Source organism: Ictalurus punctatus, chromosome 21, assembly GCF_001660625.3.
Source record: "Ictalurus punctatus breed USDA103 chromosome 21, Coco_2.0, whole genome shotgun sequence".
Lineage (NCBI taxonomy): Eukaryota > Metazoa > Chordata > Actinopteri > Siluriformes > Ictaluridae > Ictalurus > Ictalurus punctatus.
In genome coordinates this window covers 7,333,364-7,361,106 of record NC_030436.2, presented here as the reverse complement: position 1 = coordinate 7,361,106, position 27,743 = coordinate 7,333,364, and the positions used below count along the sequence as shown (strand labels likewise).

General features: G+C 39.6%; 1 protein-coding gene across 3 annotated transcripts in view; it reads left to right on the top strand.

The window, feature by feature from the left end:
- arhgef3 (Rho guanine nucleotide exchange factor (GEF) 3) overlaps positions 1-27,743 on the top strand; it is a 93,526-nt gene that overhangs the window by 48,243 nt on the left and 17,540 nt on the right. The window contains exon 1 of one of the 3 annotated variants that reach the window (XM_017450292.3): positions 20,573-21,230. The exons of the other annotated variants lie outside the window; for them this stretch is intronic. Within the exon in view, the coding sequence (XP_017305781.1) occupies positions 21,162-21,230 (69 nt within the window). The 5' untranslated portion in view covers positions 20,573-21,161. Of the gene's footprint in view, positions 1-20,572; positions 21,231-27,743 lie in introns of those variants that run through there. 3 annotated transcript variants of the gene reach the window in all.

Sequence of the window (27,743 nt, the reverse complement as noted above, 5' to 3'; positions counted from 1 at the left end):
TGATCTCAAACAATGGGGTGGCAGTCAGGTGTGAGCTAGTGCCCTGTTCACAAACTTTCAAGCACCGCTGTATCCTATTCTGAATTGACATGCTGGTAAAGATTTCATTATATCCTGTGGGAAACGAGGTTTTGCTCATTTTCTTCAGTATGGAGACGCTCCAGAAAGCGTTCGCTCTTTTCCCAATGGTTTTTCACCAAAAATAAACCAAAACCAAGTGCCGAATATTAAAATAAAGACATCATTTAAATGGATGTTCAGAGATGTGTGGGGGTTTGTGGCGTTTTGGGTAGGTTATTGAGTTCCTAGTACAGGTACAGCTTTCATACATGTCATGGTTATAATCTACTATTGATAAAGCCATCACAACAAGTGCTTATAATAAAGGTCAATAGAATCAGTTTTTTTCATTTTTATTAAAATGACATGCAGAATGCATGGAATTTTCAGCGCGATGACCATATGTTCATCATGAAGACTCCCATTGCTGTGATTTATACAGAGATTCCTTATCCTATGAAAATAGCATCATGTCTGAATAGAACTGATTTGGGATTTTATGTTTTGGAATTGTATCCACTGGATTAGTTTTTGTTTTGTAGGACCTTTTGGTTTGGTCTTGTCATATAGATCTGGCAACCGTGCCTTTAGGGTTCCACTATGGTATCTAAAGGCCTTGGGACATTTGGCAAAGGAAGCACGTGCATCCAGTAAGTTTTTCGGACCAAATAATATTTTAGAATAATTAAATTTGCTTAGGAAGGAGCGCTAACTGTAAATCGGACATGATCTACAACGAGAAGGACATATCCTGTGTTTACACTATAAAAAAAGTGACTGGCAACGTTTTTCTTTGAATTTTCTCTGTGTACAACATGGAGCTTGCCAAGTGGCATTTGAATTGAGATTTTCTCAACCGTATGCAAATTAGCTACGACACAGTAAAGAGACAAATCCGAACAATTTCCTCGAACGATTCCGCGGACCAATCCTATGGCCCCTGTGGTCCGGTGCTTCTTCAGTATTCCACTCCCAACTTTAGTTCCTACCTGCGATTAGTTCCTGTTTACTGTTTGACACACAAATATACACTGTGGTTTCATCTTACCCTGTTATACCTGAACTCTCATTAAATGTGTATAGAGACATTACAAAGAAAATTAAAGCATGCCACAGATTGTCGGTGCCTCTGGTGAGTATATGTAGCTAGTAGCTTGCCCTGCTGGACAGTACACACCCACAAGTGACAACACAAGATACTTGTGCCTTGTTAGTGTAAATGCAGGGTACGCTCTTTTCCCAAAAATGTACCGATTTACGCTCTTAGCAATTTGCATGCCTTAATTCTATTTAAGTTTAAAATATTTATAAGATGCTCACAGAGGTATCACTGCACAGGGCTCCTAAAACGCTATTAGTGCTATGCATGTTATGCGTGTATTGATGTGGACAGGAACCTAATTTCCATATTGACTGATTTGTACTAAAAAGCGAATACATCTGCATTGAATGAACTAGTCCCTTTAAATCCTTACCATATGTGCGATTGATTGCTTGTTTAAGCAAACAGAGCTCCGGGGGTGCCTGTAATTTTCCACTCGTCGTTTAAGTGGCACTGACATTGATATGCGCAATTATTTACTGTCTTAACTCTTGTACACGTTTAACGCAGAGTGAATGTGTTTTGGTTTGGAAATGTTTGACTTTGCTAGCTTAAATTTAGAGTTCATTTTGTTGCTGATGCACGTCGACAAACTTTTCATGATGAAAACTAAACTGAAGACAATTTAACCTTGTACTCAAACTGTCTGACAAAATAAATTGACATTTTCCTCAACGATTGAAAGCTTGATGAAAATGTCAGAAATGATTAACTGGATGGCGTTACAGTGAACTTTTTCCTCATCATTGCGCACAGAAATAATTAAGGTATTACAGAAGGGAACCAATCATTATTACGTTTACATTGAATTTTGCATTTGCTCTTGAACCCATTCATATTTAAAGATTTTCCTTTCGTTAGACTAAAACCAGCTTTCTCATTAGGAATAAATTGGACAATGTCCATAGTTAAAAGTGCTTTCTAAATGAAATTGAATTAAAAATAGAATATGATTAACGATGTGTATGTATTTATTCCCCACCCCCAAAAGACTAGGCCTAGAGCAAAATCCACGTTAGTCACCTAAATGAACACAGCCTGCTCAAGTTTTTAAACCATAACAGCAATTATGAAACGTTTTCTCAATAGGTTGTCCTCTGGGAAACATCTTCCTATTGTGTGCGCTTTGCTGGTACAATATGTACAGATCCACCAACTGGTTTGGAGAACACAGCAATACAAAGCATTGTTAAACACGTCAAAAACAACATATCTTGATTTGCTGCCAGCCAGAAAGGTAACCTGCGTTCTCTTCTCTATTTCGGGGTAGGTGGGTCAGAGGTGATCTTCCTGAAAAGAGAAAGAGTTCGGGACCGCCCTGCTTTAGAGGAAGCCTGAAATTAGCTGACATTATGTAAAAAAAACCCGGGTGTGGACCCGCCATTCAAGGAGAATAATTCTCAGAAACGTAACAGGAATGCTGCTGAAAGCAAGAAGGAGTGGTGCATGATTAGGCATGGGGGGGGGGGGGGGGGGGGGTTATCGAGGAATACTAAACTCGTTAAAATTTGTACAAGAATCCATGCAATTCTGTCAGGTAAGGCTATCACTAGTGTCTTCAGTGACTGTGTGCAATTCATCTAGAGTTCACGGTGACTATTTTGGCATTTAACCTGAATCTATGGCACTGAGGTCCAGTGATTTTACAGATCAGTCAGAGTGTCCTAGTGTTGTTGAACAGGTGTTTTTTTTTTCCTTGGTATTTTAACCTAGTTCATGGTATCACGGTATTAATCAAGCATTTAAAGTCACAAGTGGTAAAAATTAAAGACACAATTTATAACAAAATGTCTCTATATACACATATCCTTGTATATACATAACAAAAACCAAAAGGAAACAAAAAAGATCAAATTCCCTAATTGGTCATCGTTCTTAAAAAGATATTTTGACAGTGAGTCTTCCATAACATTTCTTACGCTATCAGTATTTATCATGTTATTATATCATATTATCAACAATGCCATGTTCTTCATGTGTGTTTGAGAGCTATCGTGTATGATAAAGTCACAAACATACTACGAGGGGCAGTAGAGATAGCGACGTAACACGTATACCACAGTAGCAGATGACTCAGCCAAAGGGTTTTCAGTGCAGCCGCTTCCATGCATGGAGCAGCGGAAGCTGCTGTAGTATGATTTAGGACGAGTCCGGAGGAGAAGGGTTGCAAAAAGGGATGAGGACCACGTGTGTATAAACCATAGATGTGAATAAATGTAGAAATCTGTATTTTGAAAAGGTGAGGTGGTACCTAATCATACACCGTAACTAACCGTGACACCGCAACAACTTTTAAACAGATTCGACTCCATATATTCTGGGTTGTAGGTGTGTCAGTGTTGTGTTGTGTTTGGACATGAAATACAAAAAGGCAAACCTCAGAATCTGACCAACAAACTGACCGTCCACTTTTATGTTAAGTCACATTCATCCAGTTGTGCAATCCATTTCAATGTTATTTTATTCAATTTTATTTATTTGTATAGGACTTTTAACAATGGACATTGTCTCAAAGCAGCTTTACAGAAACATATGAACACAGGATACAGATTTTAAGTCGGTGGCGACGGTGGCGAGGAAAACTCCCTACGATGATATGAGGAAGAAACCCTGAGATGAACCAGGCTCAATTCATTGACATTGTACAATAATTGGTGCTGTCGGTGGATGCGACCAATGGATCCATAAACTAACTACTTAGTGGTGAAAGAGTGGAGGTTGGTGTCCACTATTCCATTATTCTGAATGGTCTGTAGCTCACACTGAACTCACTTAATTCGTCAGGATCTTAGGTAAGATGTACTACTTTCAAATGTGTCCAAGGTCACGTTCCGGTCAAGTGTAAGCGGTTTAAACTTGGACAAGTTGAGTCTGAGTGCAGAGTGGAAATGGCCAGCTTCGAGATCGTCAGCTTGCAGTGTGTCTCTCAGTTTATTCCTGGACCTAGCGTGCGAGAGTGAGAGGGTTTCACCACGTTACTCATCACTCACCCTGGGGGAAGCAGACGGCAATATAAACACAAGGGGCCCCGTCAGAATGTGTGCATGTGTCTGAGTGTGTGTGTGTTTGGGGGGGGGTTATCCTGAGCTTTCTCCCTTTCTACACCCAGCCAGACCTGACTAACACTTGTGACGGTCATTGACATCAGTGCCACAGCGGTAATGCGTTTGCTATGCAGCCGCTTTAACCTGTGTTCTCGTGTCTTCTTCTAAATGACGTTGTGCACACACTCAGCTTTAGTATCCGCCAAGAAAGTGCAGACGTTGCCATCATGAGACACAAAGCAGACCAATAAATCACGCTCTAATATAATCCCTGCCTTTTATTTTGTATTGAGTCACTGTTTTAGTGCACCACATGGTTTGAAATATGTTTAGAAATGTTGTGTTTCCTCTTAATGAGAGAGAGCACCAGTGAGCAAGTAATACATTTTAACATCTCTTCAAAGCTCAGTAATCTATTAAATGGCTTAGGAACATTTTTCCACCTTTAAGCAGCAGTCAAGATGAACTCTTTATCTTTATCTAATGTTTGAATTTATTTGGCATAGTCAGCTCATATGACGCATCAGGTAAGGAATAAAACACCCTGAAGTGTGCTGTTAACCCTCTACTGCATGAATTTTCATTTAAAAAAAAAAAAAAGTTTTTATGGATTTTTATTACTTGAATTGGCTCCAGTAATAAAAATATATTAAACTTTTTTTGTTGTTGGTAAATTTTTGCCGTGTGGCAACAATGTGCAATGGTGGAAAGTATCATATAGTTAAAAATAACACAATGTTTGAGATGAACCTTTTTGTTGTTGTTGTTGTTTTTAAGTAAGAATGTAAAAATGATGATATCTAGAAAGGGATTACCATTGTAAGATGTATATGGTTGGATGGTAACTTATTTTTTTGTTATGACAAAGTTAACGCCCCCTTTTTACACTTGCATAGGAAAATAGTAATTTTGTATTATTGCGCATCAGAAAATTGGAGATAAATTAATTGTTGCCATATGGCAACACCATGCAGTAAAGGGTTAAAGGAAAATAATCAACGACAGGGTGGTGTGATGCAGCCCAATGCGAAGCACACTTACTGTTACTACCCCAAAGTTTTTCTATAATACCACAGCAATTTGCCAACACTAAAAATTTTGTATTTAAAAACAACACTACTTTTTTTACTTAAAAAAAAAAAAAAATCCTTTTATAGTTACATTTAATGTTGTGGAATGTCAGCGAAACAAATTAGTTCCTGTTATTGTTTGTTATATCAACTATAAACAGTCGTTTCCTCACCGTCCTCTGTTTTTAGTCTTTCTTGACATTTAAAAAAGACAAAAAAAAATGCAGTTTGTCTTGTTGCCAGGAAAATGGAAAGTGCAAGGTCCAAATCTGAAAACATTGAAAAGTCAATAAGATTTGTATGTCAGTTAAAAAAAACCAAAAAACAAACAAACAAACAAAAAAAAGTGTCTGTTCACAGTGCCTATAAAAAACAATAAAATGGAGGAAATACTCATTATTAAGGTACATCCACACCTTGCATTCAAGTAGCTTGGCAAGTAGCAAATGTTAGCTAGCTTGTTCCCTCCAAAATAATATGTAATCAGACCAGTCTGTACTCAGTTGACTTTTGCTCCACCACAGTTTAAAACAAAAACAAGCCATTACAAGTGTATAGCTAAGTAGTTCGCAAACTATTAGTAAACTAGCAGGCATTTGGAACAGCTACACCCAAGTGCAAGTTCGGTCTTGAGTTGCATTGTCATACTTGCAGGAAATTTTTTAATATACCATAATAGCAGACACTTTTTTGCTATCACTATTATTAGCTATGTTAGCTAGCTAACTAAATTAGCATACAAGATATGTAGCCGTAACGTTCAGTGAACCATGGGGATAATTTGCAAACGCATATTTTCGGAACTGTACTAAGACTCCCTGAATCGGCTGTATACAAAAATACAGACAAAGTCTTTGTTATAAATGGGGGGGGGGGGGGGGGGACATTTAGCTCTGATATTCAGAATTTTTAAGCTAACAGTAATCTATGTTATCAAATGTAGCCTTTTAACAACACTGTAAGTGCATTTTAAGTACTGTAATTCAACCCATACCATGAATTTTTCATACAGATGCTCTGCTTGCCAAACCGAACAACTACGACTAGCTCTTGCGTGCATTTGGTGTACATTATGAATTTTGTTATGCAGGATATTTCTAATCTAAATCTATAAAATTTAAAGCGTTCGTATTTCCCTTATCTTCTGAGCATGAGCGTTATTAAAGTAATGTGTACAGAGCAGCTCACTCTCTAAGTCCATGAAGAGACTTTTATCTCCTCCCTTCCCGTCGGGCTTTTTATACTACGTCAAGCCCAGCTAGATAAGAAATACACCACTCTCATATAGTGTTCTAAATTCACTCTGCCTTCCATAATGTCGGAGGATTTCTGGAATTAATATCTGGCTAAAAGCTTGATGATGTATGTGTGCCTATAGAAACAGTCCTCTTAGTGTCAAACACTACATCTCTTAGAGTGTGTATGTCCAGTAAAGCAACTCAAACGAAACCTGATGCAGTAGAGGTGAGAGGTAAGAGATAAGAGCAAGCGACGTGATACAGCTCAGTCCTGCTGACCCAGATTTTACCAGTCTGCTGACATTTCATGCTGGCCTTTGAAGGGAACCTCCAAAACATTAAGGAATATCGATCCCAAGCTCTACCTTTCGAACCAGCTCCACAACATTAAACCATCCTGTTTGTTTTGCACTTCTGTTTTCCTCTCTGTCCCTGTCTCTTGCTTTCTCTCCATCTGTCCTTGGAGATAATCTCTCCAAGGTTATGATTTTATCAGTGTTGTAAGTAATAAAGAAATATTTAAGGTTTGTGGATCATGGGTGGGGTTTATAGCATTTATTTGTTCTTGTATAGCTCTTTGTACATTATTATTATTATTATTATTATTATTATTATTATTATTATTATTATTATTATTATTATTATTAAAATCCCCATGAAGTGGCGTGAGAACCATGATTTGAGTCCATTATGTTGACGTATTTACTTTTGAAACATCATAGGATGTCATAGTGATGGTGTGTTAACAGCCAGAGAGAGGGGGAGAGAATCTCCTCAACCACCACTAGTGTGTAGCATCCATCTGGATGATGCGACGACAGCCATAGTGCACCAGAACGCCCAGCACATATCAGCTATTAGTGGAGAGGAGAGAGTGATATAGCTAATTCAGAGATGGGGATTATTAGGGGGCCATGATGGAGAAGGGCCAATGGGGGAATTGCGCTAGAATACTGCTGTTGCTGTGAGTCGTTTACACCAACATTTATATTCTAGGATAAAGAACCAGACCATTTCTGCAACATTTTTTAACTTGCATTACATAATTACAAAAATGTAGGAGCACATTTTGGAGCACGGTTGAAGTTTATTATTTATTTATTTTTTTAAGAGATGGTAACGTTGATGTGGCACAATATAACACACAAATAGGCATGAGAAACCTTGAGCTGGTCAATTATGACAGAATTTAGGAACTTAGTGTGAGCCATGACACATTAATTTACCTTCTGATAAACTAAATGTAATATTTTCATTTAATTTTACAGACTGTGTGCAAAAAAACAACCGTTAACCTGTTCCACCTTGTGAACAAATACAATAAACATCAGTGTTCAGTGTTTGAGGTCTGCTCCCCTTAAATATATTTAAAGCTACACTATTAGACATTTCCACTGTCATGGTTCTGGGCTGGAGTCAGTTCTCGAACCGCTCTGTGTATATTGTGTCTATATCTGAATAATCTCATATAGGATGTGATTGGGTGAGTTCATTTACCCGTCAGATGCAAAGCGTTTTAGTGTAATGGTGTTCATTAGGGATGCACCGATCAGAATTTTTACGACCGATACCGATCCAGATACCAATCTTTTTGTTTAAGCTTTAATCAGGAGGTCTGTTATAAACAGTTAAATGTAAGCCCTCTGTTCATGGTCACTGTTAATTGAATTAAAATAATGCCAATGAGATACTGTTGGTTAATTGATAAATAACAAGTATAAAATATTTATTTTTAAATATCTTAAACAATAAAGAGTTCTAATTAAAAGTAGACTAACACAAAAATGATCCATATTAGGAAAAAGGCTAATAGCCTTCCACAGAAATAGCGAACTAAGCTTAATGTCAAATTGATATTAAATGCAACCCATAGTAATTAAACATCATTTAATTTCTCATTTTATTTATATTTTATGAAGTTATTATAATATCTATTTTTATATTAGATGATTTATTTATAACTAAGCACATTTTCTGTCTTTACATTTTATTCGTTTGTTTATCAGTTGTTCCTTTTAGACCGGTTCCCCCAGTACAGTGTTGCCATGTCTGCTGATAATATTGTGTTTTTTGTGGGATTCAATCAAAATATGGAACCTGGAGTTGACTTTTCTAGTGATATCTGGCATCCGTGAGTTTACATGAAGTGAATGCGGTGTCTATTAGAGTTAGTGATGGAGAGCGGCAGCGTATTGTATGTTTACAGACCGAACAGTTGCTACTCTTGATTATGATTGGTGAGGAATTATTTAATAAAGTAGATTGAATTAAACCCCACCTTGTAGCATTAGCGTTATTATTAATTTACTCCGCCCAACGCCGCTGTGACTACACGAGCATGATACAGTCGCAGGTTCAGGTCATTTTGCGTGATCAATAAAAGATGGCGGTTTGTGAGATCGGCCAGTTGAGAGAAGCATATGATGTTCAATGTTACTCTTTTCATCATAATGGCTTCTTTGCAGTATTTCCACACTTGTTCGGTCGACTGAGGTGATGAAAGTCAGTGTGAAAGTAACTGTTGCGCGGTGTGGATGTATTCTGGACATCCTGTAGTTTTTATTCCGATTGTATTACACAACTCCGAACAGGACACTCGAGTCCTGAGTTACCTGTGAGGTTTTTTCTGTTCGGCGCGATGATGTTTAATGTCCCCGACAACCTCTGTAGTGCCATTTAGCATCATGTTAGTGTCGTGATTTCCCCTCATGCAAGCAAAGCTGGCAGCTGGAATGCTAAAATGCTAACTCGTTTCCGGGTTTTGGCGTACAAAATGACGTCATCCCTGTGCCACTCTATGGTGATTGGCTGTAAGTTTAGGAAGCGCTTGATTTTGATATGCAGCGGAGTTTTCTATGAGCGGAGGACGAACTTTAAACGTCAATATCGCAGTCAGTCATGTTCATGTAATCATGGGCAGTCAATATCATAATCACGATCGAGTAATTGTGCAGCCCTAGACTTGCTGCAGGGGGACACCCTGGACAGTGATCCAACCCACCGCAGGGCACAATCGCACACCCATTCACATACTATGGACAATTTAGAGCCTACAGTGCATGTCTTTGAACTGGGAGAGGAAGCTGGAGTGCGCAGAGGAGGCCCCCGATGCACGGGGAGAGCACACAGCACAGAGGCGGGATTTGAACCCCTAACCCCAAGGGTGCGAGGCAAGCATGCTAACCACTAAGCCACCATGCGCCGTGCTCCCTCCCCCCCCCCTTCCTTAAAATATAAATCTTTATTATGATTCTCCCTTTAACATTTCCGTTATTGCATTGTTTTGTCTTTATTACTCATTAGTAAAATGCCAACGCAAACCTTTATCGTTTTTCGTATAATTGCAAGACTCTTACTTTTGGATGGTTGTTTGATGCGGCAGGTGTTTATTGGCTTTTTCATCTCTTAACAGCTACTTCACAATTTCCATGCAGCAAGAAAGAAAATGAAACAAGTAATCATAGGTTTTTCAATCAGGACTGGTGCACATCACAGGTTTGAAGCCCACAAGCTTCATTTTCTTTTCATTCTGCTGCATCAAAGGTGCATTTTCGCTCCCTTTGACCCTTTTAGAGAAAATGTAGCACTGACGTCATCAGGCCACGTTTTGGTTTGGTTCACTACTTCTTTTAAGATCAAACGAAGCGAAGGTCAAGTGACACACTTCTCTCTCTTAGCCCTCTTCCACTGACACCGTGAGTGTGCTGCTGTTTGAGCTGCTGCTGTTTTTTAAGAACTAGCACCACTATTTCCTCCAGCTCAAGAGTCGAATCATTATGTAGTCATGCACAACAATACCGGATTTTACAAGATGCGCGAACATACTTTATCATCCAGAATGACATCCTTCAGCATCTACACACAACACAGAGGAACATATGTAGCAATTACATAGAAGCTAAGATAAACAGGTTTTTATTGATTCTAAATGGTTATTTCTTCCTAAGACCATTTATTAATTGCTGCCATATTAATTGTCGCCCAAAAATGATTTAAAAAACATCCCCAACATATTATTTTAACGTCGGTTTTGTTGTCATGGCGACTAAATAATCGATACCACCATTTCTTGGTTACGTTTTAGTGCAGCAATTTCGCACGCTTTCTAATTCAAGGTTAGGCACTGGGACTTTAACAGTGGGACAGGACTGCTTATGATTTGCTAATTTATCAAATATGGATAAGAATTCTATAAGGTGTCTTATCTTTTGGTATCATTTTTTTGTTGTTAAAAATTATTTATTTATTTACTTATTTTTTTATATAACCTTTTCAGTGGTGCAGCTAGCTATCCAATCACAGCACATCCCGGAGTGTTTTATTCCCCTTATACCATTTGCCAATACAAACTATTTTTTAAAATAATGATTTATGAGATAATGAGTTATGATATTTGTTTTGTTTTTAATCCATTTACAGTTCTATTTAGAGTTGTAGAATATTTGCAAAATAAGTTAGTCCTGTTATCATATACGTTATAGAAGCTGTAAAAAGTCATTCTCTCACAAGTCTTTTTTTTTTTTCTTGTCCTTCTCACGCAATGTTAATAATACACACACAAAAAACACAGCTTGTCACGGTACACAGAATTCGGAAATCACAAAGTCCTCTGTCCTCAAGACAATTACAAAGCTGTAACATTGGAGACTCCTTCCTTAAATGTTAAAAAAAAACGTCATCATCTTAGAGAAAGCTTCAACATATCAACTCTTTTCCTTGTCAAATACCAGTACGGTTTTTTTTTCTTTTTTTTTTTCTCCCCAATCCATATATTATTTATAGACTTTAATTGATATGTGGCACTTCCTCCATACAAGTCCCACGTAAGCTGTTGCTATAGAAACAATAACATATTAGAACGAGTGTGTTAATATTAACCTTTGATTTGTAGATGCACTACCGTCAGAGCTGTCATATAAATAGTTACAGGCGACAGCATTTGCCTGTAGGTTTTCTAGGTTTTCCTGCTCCTGATTAGAGTTGTACAAGCAATTTGTGAGCTGAATCATGCATGTTATAGGCCAAAAAAACCTAGTACCTCTGGTTGTTATAAGGAACATATGCAGAATAGAGGACAAGGGTTTCAGATTATACACTGATATTGAACTTGTATTATTAATCATTGCATCATAATACCCATGAAGCAGTGATAACTTATCTTTGTCTAACCTATTGTTTTCAGCTGATCTGGACAGCTGGCTGTAATCACGTCCCTTTAGACATTTGAAACTTTTTTCTTTTTTATCCTTATGATGATAAACAGGTTATGAGAACTTGACATGAACAAACTTCAAAGGTTAGAGACAGATAATGAACTCTCTATCATGAGACCTCATAAAACATCACTATCGTGGGAATTCACCTCAACAGACGTTCAAATAAAGGTCTCGCTTTTGGACTGACTGTGTTGACTGTCTAAGGAGGTTAACACTGCAGGTCGGAACGAGACAGATTAATTCACACTCGGTGATGACGCTCCGTGCCTGTGACTGAGCATAATGCCGAGGGTCTGTGAATCACTCTTATGTCCACATCAAAGTCGAGTACATTCCAATACATGGGTGTCTGTTGGATAAGCTTTTGAATCATATGGACCTTGTATGTTAAGTAAATAGATTCAGTGGTGAAATTATATCAAATAAAGGAAGTTCACAGAGTTGTCTGGGTGAGACATGAGGAGCTTATGGGAACCACTTGAGAGTCGCTGGATATGGCTTTTCAACTTTTTTTTTTTTTTTTTACAGTAAACAGCTGAGTTATCTTATTTTAATGTCCTTGCTTTTGGTGTGGTTGAGGTCACTTCCTCCTGCATCGCATGGTCATTTATTAGCTTTGAAACTGAAGTCTAGACCGCTCATTTAAACCAATTTTCACTGGAATACCACTAAGTAATGAATCCTTGCTATGATGTAAAGGACAGTTTACTCTGTAGTAGGGTGCATCTGTGTCTGGGGCTTTGGGAAAGTGTGTTATTGTGTTCGAGAGTATAGAGCTGAACAGTGAGCTCCTGGAAATAAAAATGAATGCCAAACACACGTGTACAAGCTCCTGTATTGCATATGTACAACTGTTCTTGTCAGTGTCCTTGTCGTCTTGTCTTAATGCTCGTACTTTGCAGGTTGATAACAAAGTCTAATTAATTGCATGTGTAACTGCAATAACTGCAATAAAGCACAGTTCTGATTGCAGCAGCGAGCGTGATTATGTAAGATATAAAACCCGACAGGACGTGCTATTGGAAAAATGGCAAGGTGGTGTGATGTGGCCTGACATGAATAGACAGATAGACAGAGCTTTATTGCCATTGCACAGTACAGTAACTCAGCAACAAAATATAGTTTAGCATCTACCAGAACTGAAAATAGTAGCAATGTGCAGATTAACAAAGTGCAGGTTGAATATATAAATTTATATACATTAAATAAATAAATAAATAAATAATATATGCATAAATATATGCAAGAGATATGTCCACTGTATATACAACAGTACCCAGATTATCTATGGATAATATACAATGTATATACGGATAATATACGGATATATACCATGAATCTACAATTAGATAGATATAATACAGAATATACAGTATAAAACAGAGCTGCAGGATGATTTCAGGCAGTAAAACGTCAGTGGCCTAACAGTGTAGTGCAAAGTTCAGCAGGTTAATGGTTGTGGGGAAGAAGCTGGCCCTGAGCCTGCTGGATCTGGTGTGAATGTTCCTGTATGTCCTCCTGGACAGAAGAGGTTGAACAGTTTGTGACTGGGTTGGGAGGAGTCCCTGATTATGTTGCATGCTCTACTGTGGTGACTATGTTCAATGGCTGGTAGTTGGGCACCAATGACCTGTTGGGTGGTTTCCACCACCCCTTGCAGGACTTTTCTTTCAGATAACGTAGCGCTGCCATACCACACTGTGGCGGAGTTGGTCAGGATGCTCTCAGAGGCGCGCTCTCAATATGTGCATGCGGAACATCTCATTCCAAAGCCATTGATATTGATATGGAGTTGATCCCACCTTTTTTTTTTCTCTGACATCCTCCACTCTACGAGCAAGAGCATCAGTGAGATCGGGCAAGAAAGCCTGGCAGGCAGTCAACGTTCCAATTCATCCCGGTGGTGTTGAGGTCAGACAATCTGTACAGGCCACTCAAGTTCTTCCACTCCAACCTTGGTAAACCATGGTCTATGGTCTGTCTGCACTTAAATAGCTTTTTTAACCTTAGCAGTTCCAAAGTGAATTTTCTCATTCACCCATTCACACACACACACTCACACACCAACGGTAGCAGACCTGCAATGCAAGGCGCTAACTTGCCATCAGGATAAACTCGGGGTTCAGTGTCTTGCCATTGTCATCAAACGTGTTGGTAAATAAATAAGAACAGACTCTGTGTGACTAAAATTAGAATGTAATTACAGTTAGCGAACCAAATGTTCATCCACATTACATCACAATTAGGAGAACACAGCAACTGGTAATCTCTATTTCTGTGGTATTCCTGCTGGGTTTCCAAGTAGATATCATGCAGTTTGTGACACTACAATATCCTTTATATATTTCATTAAAAATGTGCTGAAAAGTCGAAATCAAGGTGAAAAACACTGTTTCACAAATGCATTTTATAGTGGCACTGGCTATTTTAGTGATTATACTTTTAATAGGCCAATCTAGAATAGAAATCCAACACTAATAGACCACCCAGGCTTTGAGGCAGACTATTATTAGAAAGCAATCCAAGTACTCCACAGGTTGCTTCAGACACAAAGCAGATTGCCAACCTCTTGGTATTGTTTATGTTGTTTGCCGTGTAAGTCAAACACACCTCTTCCTTGGGGATGTTTCTCCTGGTAGGGTTTCATGATGAATCTACTGCAGGGTGACAAATTAAAGGAAAAACCAACATAAAGTGTGTTGAGCCGCCACAAGCTGCCAGAACAGGCGTTGATTCTACAAGTCACTGGAACTGTGCAATTCTCTGGACACCTCAGTTGAGAATATCTTTCTAACTTGTCACTCTCATAAGTGTTTAATTGTGTCGAACCATTCAGCGAACCCTCGTGCCCTGTGGGTGGGGCGCAGAGTCATCCTGGAAGAAACCACTCCCATCATATCCGATAAAGGCGATCAGTCAGAAGAACTTTGTATTGATTTGCAGTGATGCATCCTTCATAGGGGACAAGTGGACTCAAACTATGCCAGGACAATAAATAAATGCCACCACAGCACAACAGACACTATTTTCTTTACGTTAATTTGTCACCAGCACTTTGTAGGTAACTTGGGGAGACTTGTAGAAGACGGATAATATACATTTAGAGCTCATTCAAAGACACCCTACCTTGTTTGGTATTGTAGCATCTCACCACGTGTTTCATGTCCTTATGGTATAACTGATTTACAGTTATAGAAATTCGTTCCTAGAAGTTCCTAGAAATTCCACCAGGGCCTTCTTTAATCAGAAGAAAAATGAGATAAGTGATCAGGAACCATTAAGAATGACCTATTCTATTAAACAGACCACCAGAAACACACTTAAATCCATTAGGAACCATTAGAAATCTCCAATGGTTTGTAATGATTTTTTGCAAGGAATATAAATTTCTTTGCCAGTTCTAGGTTTGGCTTTGATTAATCTCAGAGTAGATACAGCATGTTAACTTTAGCTTTTTTTAAAACTCGACATTTGAATCAATTAATCAAACTGAAAAAAATTTCTGATATTTTCCAGCATGTAACGGCTTCATAGTTTTCATCGGTTTCCAATAGGATTTCCATTTGAGATATTTTCGTTACTCAGAAACCAGTAGGACCTTCTTCTTTTAATGGTTAGATGATCAGCATCAAAATAAAATTAGGTCAGCCATCAGGAATAACTCATTCCATTATACTACCATTACAGACCAGCAGAAATGCATGTAAATCCATTAGAAACCACTAGAAATCTCTAGTAGTTTTTAATGATTGTTAGCCAGGACTAGAACCCTAACCCGGTCTGACAGTTCTGTGATTTTAAGATATTGATTATAAAATTATAACCCATTGTTTTGCCAAAAACAAAGTCCAAATTTGACCTTAATCCGGTTACAGTAATAACTTTGCTGAAGCATGTAATAATAAAAGGTTGAGGTTTTGTGCCCTTGTTTGTGTATTTAGCTCACATATGGAGCACATCCCCATATTACTCCTCCGTGCACAAAGCCTAAATGTAATGTGATCACACTGAGTTAAATGTGGCTTCCTTGCGTGCTGTGCCTCTAATTAATGTCCTTAAGGAATTGGCTTTTTCCTTTTGTACTCTCCTCTATACGGATCTTTTTCTGTCTCATAGTATCGCTCTAACCACTGAAGCGTTTAGATTTGAGCAGATCTCAGAGCAAGGCAATTTCACAGTCAGGTTGGTGAAGTGGAAAACTCATCCTACATTAAATTTACACGAGATTTATGACTTGTACTGACTTGCATCACTGCTAAGATGATTTTAGTTCCTTAATGTGGACGTGCACCATTTCCACATCTACCTACTAAGCCAATAGTTCTCCATTGGAGAGCTGATGCATATGGTGTATTTACACCAGACCCTTATGTAACTCAGTTTGGCACCTGGGTATTTCTTTTTTTTTTAAATAGTTGTGAATCCTTCTTCTGATTTTTAGCACCACACATTTTTGGACATGAAGCACCTCAAGGCTGCCATTCTTAGCCAAATACCATTGTGTATGTATTTCATACAGCAAGAACTTTCATTATTGGTTCATGCACATACTATACATTTCATTTTACCTCTGTTTTTATCAACTGCAAGAGCAGACAGACCACAAGGTTTTACTTTCAGGAGCAGAGGAATGTAATTAATTAAACCAGCAACCACTTCCATTACAACACTGCTGTTAAAGTCAGAACAACTTCCACATGAGGAAGCTCAAGGTTAGCAATACTCCGCTCACTGGAATCAAACCTGACCTCGGCCTTAGAGAAGAATCAGGCTTTGCATTTACGACCCTGTAGCTTTGTTTCATTTTGTGTTTACTATATCCTTCCAGGCAGCTCGAACCAATCTGGCCATTTTCCTCTGATCTCTCTTATCAACAAGAACTGTCGCTCACTCCGTGGTTTTTTATTTTTCAAACCATTCTGTGTAAACTCTAGAGACTGTTGTGTGTGCAAATCCCAGGAGCTCAGCAGTTTCTGAAATACTCAAACCAGCACATGTTGTACCAGCATCCATGCCACAATCAAAGTCCCAGAGATCACACTTTTTCTTCATTCTGATGTTTGATGTGACCATTAACTGAAGCGCTTGACCTGTAAAGTGTACTTTTAGCGTATCAGGTAATGCTGATTGTGTACTATCTTTTAGTTGTACACTTGTTTCAGACTAAATTCTGACTTATTCTCAAAAATAGACTCTGAAATACAATTTACAACATTTCTTTTAATATATAAAACAAAAATATAGAAAATTATTTCCCCAACTATTTTTTCCAACCAGCACACAAAGCGTGAGTAGATGCCTTTTTCCGTTAGTGCACATCTTTCCATGTATACATTAGTATACTAGTACTAACTTTGAATAAAACTTGTACTATACATAAATTTGCAAAGGGGAGAGGGCAAGGCAGCTCGGAAAAATTACTCTCAGAAATCAACATGTCCAAACATATGACTCATCTCAACAACTGGCCATTTATTGATTTTAAAAAGGGGCAGAAGCTTGCAGGAGCTCTCACTCAGACAATCTCTTCTAAAACGTGTTTCTCTTTCTCAGTAGCTTAGTGAAGGAGTGACGGTATTAGTTTAAATACATTTCTCATGTTGGAAGGTCTATAAAACAAGTTATTTCCTGTTATTACTATGTTATAGCAGTCTATAATCGCTCTCTCTCTCTCTCTCTCTCGCCTAAAATAAGTTAATAAGACAAAAATGCAGATTGTCACATTAGCGAGACACCACAAAGCGCAACATACTCCTTCCTGAAGATTTTACTGTGTAAAAATAATTCGAGCTTCATCTTTTAACTGTTGCAAAGCACTGACAATTACAAAAATGCTTAAGAAACATTTCCTCACCGAAAACGTCACCATATCGTTACTATAGTCGTTGCTATAGAAATGATAATGTTTTTATCCTGATGAAAACTGCAAGATTGTTGGAGCATGCGGTCACTTTTTTTTTTAAACAGGCAACCACAAAACATGCGCTTTCACATCATTTTTTTTGTTTGATGGACAGCCTGAAAATAACCAGAATCCTCTATGAACTTCGAACACACCAGACTTCCAGAAGTTTGTTTCATCGCATGTCTCAGAAAACATCTGATGAAGCAATGAAGTGGGTGTTTTTTTTTTGTTGTTTTTTTTTTATTTATTTTTTTTTTATAAAGTGACATCTCTGCAATAAAGTCATTTAATTTTATACACTGTTGCTCAATTTCCAGTTGCTCACAAAAACACACACACACAGCTCAGCTGTACATCCGAATGGAAAGTGAAAGATGATGCAACAGAAATGTGAGGTTCTGTGTGGAACCCAAACTTCGACCACAGGATTTAACCATCATGCAGCTTTTTTCTCCGTAGTGGAAATGACAAAGTAACAAGTTCAGCAATTTCTGTGAAGGGGATTTTTGTCAGTGTGGTTAAGTTTGCCCACGGTAGGGGATTCTTACCTTATGCTGCAAAGAATGCAGCAAGGTAATTATGAATCATATACGCTATGCTGGTTTTTATGTAGAATTATGTCCCACCATTGATTCTGGTGAAGCAGTTTCAGATTAACACTAGTACATACGTAACAAAAACCCGCTCAAGAAATGGTTTTGGATCACAGCCGAGAGTCTGGAAATTATCCGGAGGCCCATTTGTCCTCGGGTCAGGACCAAGTGCCTTTTGTTTCTTGTTGTTTGAGTGACGGCGAGTGTCAGAGCTGGCTGTTTACAGTCATCATGCTTCCCGGGGGCTCCAGCGACCAGGCCTGACCTCTTCCTACACACACACACTCCTAGCTAAGTACAGCACACTTCCCCACGCCTGATAGCTGCACAATGGCAGGAACCTCAGGCCAGAACAAAGGCTCTTAAAACTCTGACTGATTTCCTGCTCCCGGCGACTGGAGCGAGAGCTCCCGTGCAGGGCTATCTGGGGACAAGGATTATTTGCTATCCCTCTCAACAATTAACAAATCATAAAAAAGCACCCCAACTGGCACAGAGTTTAGTTTTGCCCTGAGGAAGCGAAGAGATGGTTCTTGTTCACAGAATGGTGAATGAATGGACACCAGTTTTATTTCCGCTCCCTCCCTAGGTTTCTGTCCGTCTCACTCTCCAGCTTGCACACATTGAAGTTATTAGACTCCACAGCCGGAAGATGTGTGTGTAAACTGTAGTCCAAACAGTCTGTGTCAGTTTAACGGTGGAAATTGAAATGGTGGGTCGAATGGTTTCTGCTACAAACAAAAGCTCTTCAGCTGTTGTACAATCGGGACACGGTGTTTTGGAAAACAGTTCCAGCTACATGTGGAGCAGCTGGGCTACTGTTTATGTTCGGTCATTTTGACCAAGTGTTTTAACAGTTTGACAGCAAATTGCTTGTTAACCTTACTGACGCTGAGCTGTTGGATTTTGAAACCTACTGAGGCCACAGCACCGCTGACAAACTATTTTCATTGATGCTCATCGTCATATTAAAAAGTAGTGCTTGATGCAAACTGTGCACTCAAAAGTCCAGAATGCAGTGCAGTTTTATGGCGCAGTTACAGCAAGTTACAGCAGAAACTCAGCTCAGCTAGTTAGCGATCCGCTAAATGAAAAGCTTGATGGCGTTAATGCCGATTTTAGCACAAAAGTTGAAGCTTTAGAAGCCGATCTGTCTGAGCAGAGCGTTCTGATGACGAGGTGAGAGAGCCGAACAGACTAAAGGACTAAAGCGCTAAAGAACTGCCGCATCGCTCTCTTTAGGTAAAGGTTAAGCAAGAGCTTAATCCCACTGCGCTACTCGTGTGTATATATAAAAAGAGCATATTAGAGAGGCAGAGTCTCTCAGAAGTAACGATGGGAAGGAATCTAGATGGAAGCATGTGTTGCGCTAAAACCTGTACATACCTTTCAGCATTGATGGTGCCTTTCCAGATGTAGAAGCTACCCATTCCATAGGCTCTAATTCACCCCCATACCATCAGAGATGCAGGGTTTTGAACTGAGCGCTGATAAAAAGCCGGATGGTCCCTCTCCTCTTTAGTCCTCTTTAGTTTAGAGGACACGGCGTCCATTTCAAATTTCGATTAGTCTGACCACAGAACAGTTTTCCACTTTGCATCAGTCCATTTTAAAAAAAGCTTTGGCCCAGAGCCATATTCACATATGGCTTCTTCTTTGCATGATGGAGCTATAACCAGCATTTGTGGATGTTCTGGAGGGGTTTCTGAGCCCATGCAGTGATTTCAATTACAGAATCATGCCTGTTTTAACGCAGTGCCGCCTGAGGGCCCAAAGTTTTAAAAAATAAATAAATGAATAGAATTTACTACAAATAATCTATCACTGTACTGTGTATACACCTCCAGGGTCCGGGGTTCGAGTCCTGCCGGGGCCATCTGTATGCGGAGTTTGCATGTTCTCCCCGTACTGCGGGGGTTTTCTCTGCGTACTCCGGTTTCCTCCCCCAGTCCAAAGGCATGCATGGTAGACTGATTGGCATGTCCAATGTGTCCGGAGTGTGTGAATGGGTGCGTCAGTATGTATGTGATTGTGCCCTGCGATGGATCGGCACCCTGTCCAGGGTGTACCCCGCTTTGTGCTGCTGCTCCCTGGGATAGGCTCCAGGTTCCCCTTGACCTTGAAAAGGAGTAAGCGGTAGAAGATGGATGGATGGATGGATGGATGGATGGATGTACTGTGAATAAAGTCTATGTGGAACAAGAGGCCCCGCCCACCTATATGAGTGGACCATGGAACTCCGCCCACATTTGGAAACTGGTCTGGGAAGAGGGGAAACAACCACCCAGGCATACTACAATACTAGCGTAGTATTTAGTAGCTATGTCACTCGGTATAGACATCTGTTTGGTCAGGGAACTATTTATTTACTAACATTACTGTTTACATGATTTTGATTTGAATAATTATCATGAGGGAATTCTATTTATTATGATCATTTTTTAGGCTGCTTTTCATCTTTTCAGGGTTTCAGGCGATGTTTAGTTTGCATTTAGACTTCACACAGTAGCAAGTAAGTGCTGAGGGGAATAGCCAAAATGACTGGCTACAGGGAGCGGCGCGCTTGTGCACCCACGTGGAAGAGTTTTTAACTGCTCGCTCTCGCTCTCTCTCTCTCTCTCTCTCGCTCGCTCGCTCTCTCTCTCTCTGACACACACACTCTCATTCACACGCGCACACACACTCTCACTCACACGCGCACACACAGGCTGACACGCACGCGCCACAGCTCTCCGGCACTCTCAGTCGTGCAGTCGCGAGCGGCGGCAGCAGCAGCGCGCGCGGGATGCTCTCGTGGACGGTGTGTGTGCACAGGAGCCCTGCGATTCCTCGTGCGTAGAGCTGAGCTGGCGGGCACCGTGGCTGGGAGGTCGGCTTGCGACTATCCTCATCCAACCGCCGTTTCCTGTGACGCGGCAACCGAGAGCCACAGCATGGTGGCCAAGGATTACCCGTTTTACCTGGTGGTGAAGAGAACGAACTGCTCGCTCGAGGTGCAGACGGTAAGCAGCGCGAGCAAAGAAGCCGAGGTGGGGTACAAAAATACATTTGGGGCGGGGGACATGAAATGAGATGAGAATCATCATGCAAATGAAATGCTGGCGAATGCGCGTGGATATATATATCAATGAAATCTCACCATCTAAGGATTCAGCATTATGTCCGATTAAATGACAAAACAGATTCTCATCCATGCTGCATGATTGTGCACGTTATTGCACATATCCTAAATGCATTCATGCATGAGATTGATTGATGCAAATATGCTCCTAAAAAACATGCATGTGATGCTATCTGATTTTGTGCCTAATCAGCATTTCAGGAAACACTGGTGTTGTTCTGTAAGACTTGGTGCTCAGACTTGATGCATTGTTTTATGTTTAACATTTAAAACCTCAGTTGAGTCTCACACTAACATGACGAACATCTCGTATTATTTAAGCCTGTGTAACTGTACAAGTTGAGTAATAACATAGCCGGAGTGAGCTCAGTTGAGCCTGTGGCAGATGTTTTTTTGTTTTTTGTTTTCATGTGGGATTGAGGTTTGCAGTGAGCTGGAGTTGAGAGGCCATATTTAGGTCAGAGCAGGACTTGTTGTTTTGAAGCCCAGTTTCAAAACCTTGATCATGTATTTTCAACAAGTTTGTCTCTTGAAACCAATGTCAGAACCTGAACGTCTCACATGCTCAGAGCGTGTCATGTAACACAGATCGATCTTCGTGCTGGATTATTGATCAGCCAGAAGAGTCTAAAGGTGTGACAAAACTCAGCCAAGTGGCACACGAGAGATATCATCGAGTGTGATAAGACAAGCTCCTGTGACAAGAACAAGAGAAAAGAAAAGATAGGCTTGTTTGCTGCTTTGGCGCATACTTTTCCCTTTTTTTTTTTTCTTCCTGAATCTTGACGGAAAACAAAAACCAGCATTCAGATTGAAGTCTGACTCAGGCGTGTGTGTGATGTTGTGGGATGTGTTTTGTGGATGAATAGGGTTGGTGCACAAGGCAGTCACGGCTTACTCACATCTGTCTGAACATGTGAGTTTGTCGTTAGATCACTTCAGAGTGCGCCGACCGAGGCCTTCACAGGGGGATCACCCTCTGATCACCGGATCACTTTACACCGAAGAGCCCGGCCTGCCACTAAAGAATGGGCTGTAAACTTTTCAAAGTCAAGCTGTGTGTGTGTGTGTGTGTGTTGCAGTCACATTGATTTTACAGCCCACAGTGTCATCATCTAATTTAAAGGCTTGAACAGCAGCTGAATGATTGAGAAAGTCACATCAGCATTCGACGAATTGATCCTTCTGTTGAAAGATGCGTAGAGGTTTTATGTTTTTAACACGGCCACAAGTGTATCCGGAGCTGTACATCGATTTTTAGATGCCTAGATAGGCAACAAAGGAGACACTTTATTTTTGCTGCAACGAATCACTAATACTATTTGTCCGGTGCTGAATAGATCAGATTTTCATCATTAGTTAGAAAACGAAGACAAAAACCTCAATTAGTCTGTTTGAGTCCACCATATACTGCGACCTTAAAATGTCATTATAATTTGTCATATAGTAGATATTTTCGTTCAACCACTGTGTTAACTCTTTAGCTGTGTCAAGAAATTTAAAATATAGCAATCTAATAGAGCTAGAGCTAGCTACTGCAAAACATATGCTCGAGTTAATGCCAGCTGCTCTTGTAACTCTTGTTTAAAGCAAAATTTATACACAGATTCTTACTCATGAAGTGTCCTGAACTCTTGGAAAAGGAAATTGATCAACATAAACATAAAAGACTTTTAAATAAACTTCCCCTCACAGAAAACGTCACCTTATCAACGACTACAAAATGGTTGTTTAAAAAAAAAAAATCTGTTTACGTGTAGAGTCCGCCCTACAAGTCTCTGTGAATTAGCCGTCCAATCAGAATCGAGAATTCAACAGCACTGTGGTCTAAGTGGTGATTATAATCCACCTGGGACCGAATCGTAGACATGCATTTGTGTGGCACTCGGTACCCGGCTTTATGTACCACAATGATAAAACATTACCTCAGGGTGATGATTGTGAAAAGAGCTGTTCATATGTTTAGTTCCCTCCTGTGTTTATCAGCCCTCGCAGAATCGGCTCTATTCATCAGCTGCCACTGTATCGCAAGGGCAGCCGCGAAACTCGATATAGCCGCGGCCGAAACTTCTCAGTAAACAGACTTCCTCATTACCCAGCAATGGAAACCGCTTCACCTCTTCATTCACTTGAATAAGTGGAGCCCTTCACCGTAAATCATGCTTCATCGTACGGCCTTGTTGTCAGCTGTTGATATATACGCGTCTTCATAATCTCTTCATCTCTCGCATATATGTGTGAAAGTGAAAGTTTGTTCCTGGTTGCTGGCTAATAGCAGTTTTGGTGGTGTTCCACCCAGCTGCTGCTATGATTCATCTGTTCCCACACAGAGCTAGACTCCCTCTTTCAGCAGAAAAAAGCGCCCGGTTAAAATCAGTCGTCTTCTGCGAGCTGAAGCTTTCATGTTAATACCAGCACTGCCAGGCCAAACGTCTCGTGAAAACACATATGGTAGCCCGTCTGTGATCCATATAACCACACGGAATGCTTTCGAACCCCAGATCCTGCGCCAAACTGCTGCTTTGTTTGACTCGGTCACAAGGTTTTTATAGCAATGTTTTTTTGTGGACGCGTTATTCGAATGCTTCTCAGGGCACAAGTCCGGTCTGACCACACACGCCCGTTGATGCAAGGTGGCCGTTTGATTTCGGAGAGTTTTATGGTGGGCATTAAAATTCCACACGCGTCTTGCTGTAGAAGAGTTACCGTGCACTCGTAAGAGCGTGCATTTACATTTACAGCATTTGGCAGAAGCCCTTATCAAGAGTGACGTACGTTTATCTCATTTATACAACTGAGCAGTTGAGGGTTAAGGGCCTTGCTCAAGGGCCCAATAGTGGCAGCTTGGCAGTGCTGGTATATGAACTCATGACCTTCTGATCAATAGACTACTGAGCTACCACTTCCCTAGTACAGTCATCCTGGTTGTTTTTGTATGCAGAATACTTGCACTGTTAAATGAATCAAAATAGGAACCTACACTATGTCACAGGGTTTTCTTTTTCTAACTCGAAGACTAATCCTACGTTCACACTAGCGAGTAACAAAAGCAATAGATGACACAGAGCACAGCAATACGTATAACCAATGATTTATCTTATCTCATTAAATGTGTACAGAGACATTACATGCTTGGAATATTAACTTTTTGGTGAGCGTATGTAGCTAGTAGTTTATTATACTCCATTGGACAGTGTACACCCACAAGCGACAACAGTAGCGGTCACTACAAGAGACTCAAGTAAATAGAAAGGTCAAACACTAGTGCAAGAGTTTCTTAATAATTAGCGGTTCCTCTATAATTTTTTTCCCCTGAAAGAAAGCCGCCATCTTGTTTTCGATTGCTTCAACATTCCATGGTTAATGGATTCACAGTGAAAAAGTCCACCTACTTCCACAAAGCAGAATCAACTGCTACTGAGGATGAAGACTATTTTTTTTTTACTTCCTGCATCCTTTCACTCTCAAGTGAAATGGCTTTTTCTCCAGGCAAATTAGTGTTTGGCGTCATAACTTCTGAACAGTCCTCATGTAAAGTTGTATGTATTCTACCAGTCAAAGGTTTGGATACCTCCTGGTGGAAGTTTAAAAAAAGATTATAACAGTTTCTACTATATAAGAATAATAATTAAGACATTAACACTATGAAATGGCACACTGACCAGGAGAATCACATATGCCTCCCAACTCCAGGGTCGGGGGTTCGAATCCCGCCTCCACCTTGTGTGCGTGGAGTTTCCATGTTCTCCCTGTGCTTTGGGGGTTTCCTCCCCCAGTTCAAAGACATGCGTTGTAGGCCGATTGGCATTTCCAAATTGTCTGTAGTGTGTGAATGTGTGTGCGTGAAGTCACCTCATCTTGGGCGTGTCCTGTCTTGTGCTCCGAGTCCCCTGGGATAGGCACCAGCCCCAACCCCCCCCCCCCCCCCTTTCGACCCTGTGTAGGATAAACAGTATAAAGATGGACTGATGGATGCTTGGATTACTGGTGAAGCTTTGCACACCGTTGGCAACTTAAGAAGGAGACTTTGAGGCTCCTCACTGCTTTTCCTACATTCTGCTTGTTTGTGGAAATGCTTATTTTTTTTTAAATACTCGATTCAGAAAAAAAATTCTACATACATGAACTTTTTCAATTCTTCACTTTTTACTTTAACAAACTTCAACTAAAGGTCTTCCTGAGAATGTCTAATTAAACATATAATTTATAAATTAGTATAATCTAGTAGAAGCTTTGACTTTATCACTGATGTAAAGTCTGATGAATAGAAGACTTCTGGGAATTGCCGGGGGGGTGTATGGGTGGTTGGGGTGACATTTAATGACTCAGATGAGTTGCTTAACAATGGGGTATCCTGAGTACAGTAAGCGCTCCATGTTCTATTTCAGGAATCTTGTTCGTATCTGAGCACTCCCAATGTCACCCCACTGAAAGTATTAGTCAAACAGGAAAAGGATGGGACTTTCAGATAAGTGGAAAACGCAGACTGTGCTTCATGGTGTTACAAACATACCCATCCCCCCTTTTATAAATCATCAAATGATCTCATTTTGTGAAATTTGTGGAAATTCACAGGAAATATACAAGCATCTTAAAAAAAATTTTTTTTTTCCATTATTTAGTTTATTTTAAGTGGTTTCACAGAAAATGTACATAATTGAAAACAAAACTTTATCAAAGATCATTTTTTTGTGAATTAAATCCTTTATAACAGCAACTCGCAGGCAAATCACGGGTTTATATTAATGCATTATCGTTTCCATAGTAACAGCTCATTGAAATTCTATGCCGAACGATTTACATAATCTAACATGGTGGCGTTTTAATGTAAGGATACAATTATTTAAAATGTATGGAAGGAGTCTCCAGTGTCAGTGTTTAACAATCAGTACATTTCCCACCACGTTATCTCTTCAGGAACGTCTTCAGGACACAGGAATTTGCGCTTTCCTGTTTCACTTCAACATGACAAGCTGCGTTTTTTCGTTGTTGTTGATTTTTAATCTTATTAATTTATAGAGAGAAAGAAGAGAGGCTGGTGATGGAACTACTATTTATAGCTGCTGTAATGTAAGTGATAACAGGAGCTGCAAATGCAGACATTGCGTCATTCGACTTTCTTTTTTGGAACTTAACAACAACAACATTGTGCCTCAGTTTAAGGTGTAACTACTCTTATTAAAGGTGTGCTTCCTACCACAGTGCCTCCTGGTTAAATGGCTAATTAGGAAAGCAGGAATTTCTGATTAAGTCTGTGGCTCCGTGTGGAATCCAGTCTTCCTGTTTTAATGGGGAAGATGATGAAGATTCCGGCGTTGACCATCACCGTGGATTTTCAGAGATTTTTAAAAAAATTTAAAGTATGTACTGATTAACTATGCTTACAATATAGCAGAACTTCCCATGGTACATGATGTTCATTGATCAGTTCAATATAAGAAATTACATTTAGTAGTTGTGATAAAGCTGATATGAGGTTTTTTTGTTTGTTTGTTTTTTTTTTTTTTTTTTTTACCCCCCCTCACGGGCTAATAACACATATAAGGAAACTCTGAGGCTTAAGCAAATAACCCGGTCAGGATTTAGTGCTCGCCGTGAGTTACGACCCGGACCTGGGTGTAACTAATTTGGCTCTATATCTTCTGAATTTGATGCACAGGGTCACGTTGGCTGCGTGTTGTAAAGGTCGAGTGATTTGCACCTCGTGTCAGGCGTATATCTGTGCTGCAGTTCTTCATTCTGTTGCATCGCTAAGATATATGTACTGTACAAGTCTGATATTTTAGAACTGCTAGAATGTTTTGGCCCAAGATAAGCGTGCTGCTTTTTTAAGTTCTGCAGAACCCTACTAAATGTCATCCAAATATCTTTCCAGTTCGACCCCACTTAGGACTGTTGGGTGTTAATGGAGCTTCTGGATTGATTCTGAATATCAGAATAACAGAGACATCTGTGATATGATATGACAGTAAATTGCATCACAATTGTTTGTATTGAGCATTGCAGGTGTTCTCTGTACTGTTTAACACGTTTGGGCCATTACACTTAACTAGGAGTGTGTGCGATGTGACGAAAATATTATATCACGGCAACTAAAGTTACAGTATTTCTACAATACACAATATGTATCAAAATATATAGGTTTGCTAACAAACTGCCAAAAAAAAAAAAACCCCAACGTAATGTTCTGGTTTATGTTCGTAATAACATTACGTAATCAGATAAAACAATGACATAAATAAAATTATATGGTTACTATAAAAGTCATAAAAAAGATATTGTGATTCCTGCTATCTCAGATTATTGTGACACAATTTATCACCATATCGATATTACGTCACCTTAGTAATAAGTAGCTGATTGGAAGTAGCTTTCTGATTGGAGTATTTTCATC